General features: G+C 53.1%; 1 protein-coding gene across 1 annotated transcript in view; it reads left to right on the top strand.

Annotated features, from left to right (window-relative positions):
- Positions 1 to 211: 211 nt before the first annotated feature.
- The window catches only part of ITGA10 (integrin subunit alpha 10), a 50,232-nt gene continuing 44,443 nt past the window's right edge, over positions 212 to 6,000 (top strand). Inside the window, exon 1 of the mRNA XM_075071076.1 lies at positions 212 to 315. Within this exon, the coding sequence (XP_074927177.1) occupies positions 264 to 315 (52 nt within the window). The 5' untranslated portion in view covers positions 212 to 263. The remainder of the gene's footprint in view (positions 316 to 6,000) is intronic.

Genomic DNA, 6,000 nt, shown 5'->3' with positions numbered 1-6,000 from the left:
CCCCGCTCCTTCATTGTTTCTGCTGTTTTGGCTTTTTAAAAAAAAATAAAAAAATCCCTACCCTGCTATTTATTTTTAGCAGCCAATTGAAATGTCTGAGAGATGAAGGAGGAAAAAATATGAGTGGCGAGTAATAAAGCAGCAGAAGACAGAGTAACCTTTGAGGCAGCGGGAGCGAGCAGCGCTCACATACGCTCTCATTATGCCCAGTCTGGCTCTCCGCACTCCTGGAACAAACTCTCCAGCTGGACTCTAACGGGGCGATGGAGCCGGCCCGCCGTCTCTGTGTCCTCTGCATTCTGCTGCTGCTTAGAGGTAAAGAAGCTGGTTCTTAATTTCTTTATATAAAAAGGGAAGGAAAAACAGAACCCAGCAGGACTGTGAAATCCAGGACTGAATTGAGTCTTACTTCAGCAGGAGATATTTTCCAAGTCACCGGTGGGCATCCAGCGGGCAGTCTAACTGCCCACAGAACACCCATTGTGTCTTTGGCAGTTTCCCCTCCTACTCAGCACCCACTTTATTAAAAAGTGCTGCAGGCAAAATTAACCCGTAGAGCCCTTGCCTTGTGCCCTGCCCAGGCTGGGACGTCACAGCTGCCCAGACCGTGGGCTCTGAGGAGTTAACAGTGGGTTGGAATGCAAACGTTGCTCTAGTTTTTCTGGTGCATTGCTGGCGGGCTGGAGGAAAGTGCCGGGTTTTTGTGGGTAAGGGATAACGTGGCTCTCCGAGTGCCACTGGAGAATAGCACGGGCTCTGCTGGGGTGCATAAAATACTTCAAATGCAGAAGCCATTGAGTGGGAGAGAGATTCTGCCTTGTCGGGTGGACAACCTGGGGGAATGGGAAATTGGCGCCGGGTGAGCGATTCTTGTCATCAATAGACCGTTGATTGCTGGTCTGTATAAACCCACCGAGCAAACGTGCCACCGCTCCAGTGCGCCTGCTTCTAATGAACCCTGGTTGACATGAAGTAGAAAGAAAGTAGAAAGTGGATGGTCCCTCTGCGTACTGATGTGCTCCCTCTGCAGTCTCAGCTGGGGGGGGGTTGCAAATGGGTGTCAGGGATTGAGCCCCCCTCCCGCCGCCCTTCCGATATTGCTACGTGTATGTGGATGCCTGATTAGATCCATGGTATGGGGGGACCAGGTGAGATGGAAAACAATGAGTACTTTATCTAGAACGAAGCTTTGCTGTACATAATGGTCTTGTCAGGGGGGTGTTGACACCAGCCTCTCTCCTGGAAAACTTCTCACTGTTGCGCTTTCTGGTGTAACTTCACAGCAGGTAGCACTGGTGGCAGCGGTAGAATAGAAGGGGATTCAGGGGTTAAGTACCCTGCCTGACTCTTCTCAGAGCAGGTCCATGCACTACCTGGTGGCTAACGCGCCACTGTCCTATCGTCACCAGTGGTAGAAAGCCCTCTGGGGAAGGGACCATCTTGCTCTGGGTTTCTCTAGTGTCTAGCACAACTGGGTCCAAAAACCAGTTGGTGCCACCGCGGGGGCTACTGCAGTGTGAAAAGAACTGAGCTGGTGCCTTCACTTCCCCCAAAGTGCTCGTGTGCTCGGGGCCTGAGAAGGACTGGGGCTCTGGGTCTGTACATGGGTGTAAGGACAGCGCTCAGGAACCTGCAGCTTTGCACCTGGGTTTTGTAGAACCATCCTGACTCCACGCCTCTGATTGGCCACAGCGAAATCGTTCTGCCGCGTTGTCCGGCAAGCCACGCCCAGAGCTGAACCCAGGACACGGGGCACAAAACAATATGAGGTGGTTCTTCTTGTAAATCTTACCTCCCGCTCCCGAGCAAGGACAGGGATGTAGCCAGTTTGTGCATGGGTGAGAGCCTGCACCCCCAGGTTCTGGGGGAGGGTGAGCGCGGCCGCTGGGGTCTTTGTCTTATTGCTGCAACCAGACACTCAGCTGGGACGCGGATTCCATCATACTGGGTGCAAATCCATAGACAGTCTCTGACCCCTGGAAACTTACAGTCTAGAAAGGTCAGGGGGAGGAGGCATCCCCCCACTCCTATAGAAGAGGGAAACTGAGGCCCTGACATGGAGCGAGCTGCCCCCCATCACACAGGGACTCGGTGGCAGAACCAGCTCTCCAGAGCCCCAGCCTTGTGTCTTAACCACGGGCCCATCTCTCTTTCCTGGGCTAAGCATTGATTACTCTGCTTTCTGGAGGCTGCACATGGTCTGCGGGAGGGGAGAGGGTGCCACTGCTGCATTCCCCGGGCCGTGCAGAGTCAGACCAGGGAGTTGCAGAGGAAAAGTGTGTCACAGAAACGCAGGCCCAGCTGGCTTTGCAATGTGCAGACCCCGTGTGCGTGCCATGAAGACTCTACCGGGGGCTGCACTCCCAGCACTGGCTGGAGCCTGCTGTCACTGGGGGGGGGGGCAGGAGGTGGCCAGGGGGGAGCATGTGGCTAGACCCTGGGGGAGCTGGCGTTTGGCAGAGGGAGTTGGTGTATTTCCAGCATGAGCGAAGTGTCAGGGATTAAAGAACCGGCTCAAAACTTCAGCAGATGCTCTCGGATTCCTGGGTTCAGCTGGAATCGGACAGAGCCACATCCTCCCCACAGGCTGCGTCTCCCCCCCAGGCGCATCTGAGAGTCAGCAAGTCGGAGGACTGAGGAGTGAAGCACGGGGCTGGGATGTAGGACTCCCGAGTTCTGTCCCGGCTTGGGATGGGGAGCGAGGCCCAATGGTGAGCAGGGGGCAGACGTGGGAGGTGAGCAGGCTGGGTTCTGCGGTGGGCTCGGGAAGGGAGTGGGGTCTAGTGGTCGGAGCTGATGGGACGCGGGACTCCTGAGGTCTTTTCCTAGCTTTTCCACTGAGTCGCCACGTGACCCTTGCTGAGTCATTTCCTCCCCCGTCCCAGGCTGAGGGAGGTGCTTTGAGGGCCTCACTGCTGTACGTGGGTACCGTGCTCATCACCACTAGCGAGAGTGGAGCCCCGGTCCCCCAGGCACTGGCCCAGGTGGTGGCAAGGGAGGGGTAGGCAACCCAAGGGCACTCAGTGCATCCTTCAGCTGCTACCCACTGCCAGAGCAGCCTGCTCGGCACCAGGGCCAGGAGCTGGGTGTGGAAGCGCCCTGGTGGGGCTGGGCCGTATGATTCGTGGCTCTTGTCCCAACATCCATCTGACTGATCCTGCCCAGGTGTAGCGATCAGGTTCCTTATCCCCTGGGCTGAGGACAGAAGACGCTTCCTAGGAGCAGTTCCCCCTGCAGTCCTGGACAAGTCCTGTGATTTTCATTACCTGGTGAAATGGGCACAATACTCGCTTCTGCAGCTGGCCTCACTGTGCCACTGGGGGAAGGCGGCGGGCAGCTGTCTGCTGAACCTTCCCCCTCACCCCAATGCTGCAAAGTGAAGGAGGTGGAGAGGATCATATTCCAAACCAAACATCCATCAAGCATCCCCCGCACACGCTGCACACACAACTGCTCCTTGGCCCAAAGCCCAGCTGTTCTGGGCTCCGCCACACTGAAGCCCAAGTCAGTGAAGCCCTGAAGGGCTGCGGGTCGGTGGGCGCAGGGCTGGCACGTAGCCCACTGGCACTGGAGGATGATCTGTTGTGAGCTGTTTGTCCCCACATCTGCGGCCAGGCTCTGCCTTGGGGAATCGGACAGGGCAAGTGGAGCAGGGAGAGGGGTAGCAACTTGTCCAACATGCCACCAAATTGCAGTGCCCGATCTGGGATTGGAACCCAGGAGTCCAGGCTCCTTGCTCTAACCACGGGATACACTCTTACCGGAGCAGCTATGCCAGAAGCTCCCAGCCCTGCCACCCTCCCGTTCTGCCACTGATAGCTGCTCTTCAAATGTGCCTCCAGGACCCTTTGCACCAGTTCCATCTGAGACGGAAGTGCTGGAACGAACTGCTAACTTCAGGAAGCAATGAGTCCTGGGCTCGGATGGTCTCTGTCTGAGTACGGAAGGAGCTCAAATGTGCAATGGCTGAGCTGCTGGCGAGAAATACGCCATCTTTTAAAAACAGCTGCTATACTGGAGATTTGAAGGGTAGCAAATGTTTTACCTGTATTGAAAGGAGGCTCTAGCGGAGATCCAGGGAATTACAGACCAGTAAGATACACATCTGTACCTAGGAAATTGTTTGGCACAGTTACGTAGAATAAAACCTGGAAGAGCACGAGACGATCAGGTTAGCACACAAAGGAAAACCGTGTGTCTCTAATCTATTAGACTTTTTTAAATGTCACGGTCAAGTGGATAAAGGAGAACAGGGTGGCATAACTCCAAATGCCTTTGACAAGAAGTTACTCAAGAAACTAAGTCGTCATGGGATAAGATGGAAATTTTTCATGGATCAAAAACTGGCTGGAAGACAAGAAACAGATTAGGAATAAATGGCGAATTGTAATCGTGGCAAAAAGTTAACAAGGCAGCACCTCATGGCTCCATTTGAGGTCCAGCGTTAAATATATTGGCTCATCTGGAAAAGGGTGGTGAGACATGAGGAGGAAAACCTTGCAGATGACAAAGTTAATAAGGAGATAAGGTGGGCGAGGTAATATCTTGTATTGGACGAACTTCTGTGGGTGAAAGAGAGAAGCTTTTGAGCTACACAGACCTCTTCTTCGGATCTGCAAAACCTCTCCTATTAAGAAATTGGAAAGATTGGGATGGTTACCTTAAAAAAAAGATGGATAAGTGGGGGTATAAGTCTCTCAATTAACAAATCAAAGTTCCTGAGCTAGCTTCACTAGATTCTGTTCTTCCTGTCTTGTAGCATGAATGGACATTCACTGGAAATGAAAGGTAGCAAATTCAAACCCATAAAAGGTGTGATTAGACTGTGGAACTCATTGTCACTGGGTGCTGTCAAGGATAAGGACGTCACAAGATTCAAAAAGGGATTGGACACTTATAGGGATAACAAGAATAGTTGCTGTGACTGATGCTAACTCATGTTTGGAAGAGATTTTAAATCTCACGCTTCTGGGCTTCAGCCCATCTCCTGCTGAGATCAGATTAGCCCACATCTGCCTTCTGTGGGGTTCTTACACCTTCCTCTGAAGCAGTTGGTGACTGTCAGTGGCAGGACACTGGAGCAGATGGACCTTGGGTCTGATCCTGTCTGCCAGCTCCTGTGCTCCAAGAGACTCTGCAGGAATCTGCACAGGGTTTTAGCAGGGGAGAGCAGAGGTGAGGAATAGGGGAGCAGCTTGCCCTTCCTCTGGGATCCTTGGGGCTCCCTACCAAGCTGTAGAAGCTCTTGAGATCAGGTGAGGCTGGCCTTTTTCGGAAAATCCCAGCCTTTTTAGGCCAGCCCAGGCCCCCGAGCCTGGTTAGACTGCAGGGGAGCATCACATGGGCCCCAAACTTAGCAATTCCAGAGGAGCTTGGCAGTGTGAACCTTCCTCTCCCAGATTCAAAACCTGGAGACTGGGCCCAAATGCCGTTCCCGACACTCGGGAGCTTTAGGTGTGAACTTCATGGCTGGTTCCTAATGGACCAACCCAAACTCATTGCTCCAAATAGCCTCTCAACCTTCCGGGATCAGATCAGAGCATGGCAGCTTCTATTCAGAGGAAAACACTTTCCATGAAGCCGACTGACCTCTCTCATCCCCTTGGCAGTGTATTTCTGCACTGCAGCCATGGGGTGCTTGGACCCAGCTGGCTTTAATCAGGCTAGCTAAGGTCCCCATAGCAATGAAATTATGGGTGCATGGACCAGACAGACTGCCTGGATCCCAGGGTGATCACTCAGGCTGGCCTGTGCTAAAAACACGGCTTTCCTACTGGTGGTACCAGAGCTAGCGAGATCCACGCTAGCTCGGGTATGTCTACTCAAGTCGAGACTCTGCAGTCAGCTGCAGCCTCTAAGCACTGGGACATCTTCGTTGCTCTGAGCTGGGCAGACAAAGCTCGGGGAAAACCAGCTGGAAAATGCAATGGTTTTGTATGGAAACGTGGATGAAACTTTTATTTTACTTTTTTTTCTTTAATCAGAATTTCCCCAGGAACA

Source organism: Chelonoidis abingdonii, chromosome 11 (genome assembly GCF_003597395.2).
Source record: "Chelonoidis abingdonii isolate Lonesome George chromosome 11, CheloAbing_2.0, whole genome shotgun sequence".
Taxonomy (NCBI): Eukaryota; Metazoa; Chordata; order Testudines; family Testudinidae; genus Chelonoidis; species Chelonoidis abingdonii.
This window is presented reverse-complemented; position numbering and strand designations above follow the sequence as displayed.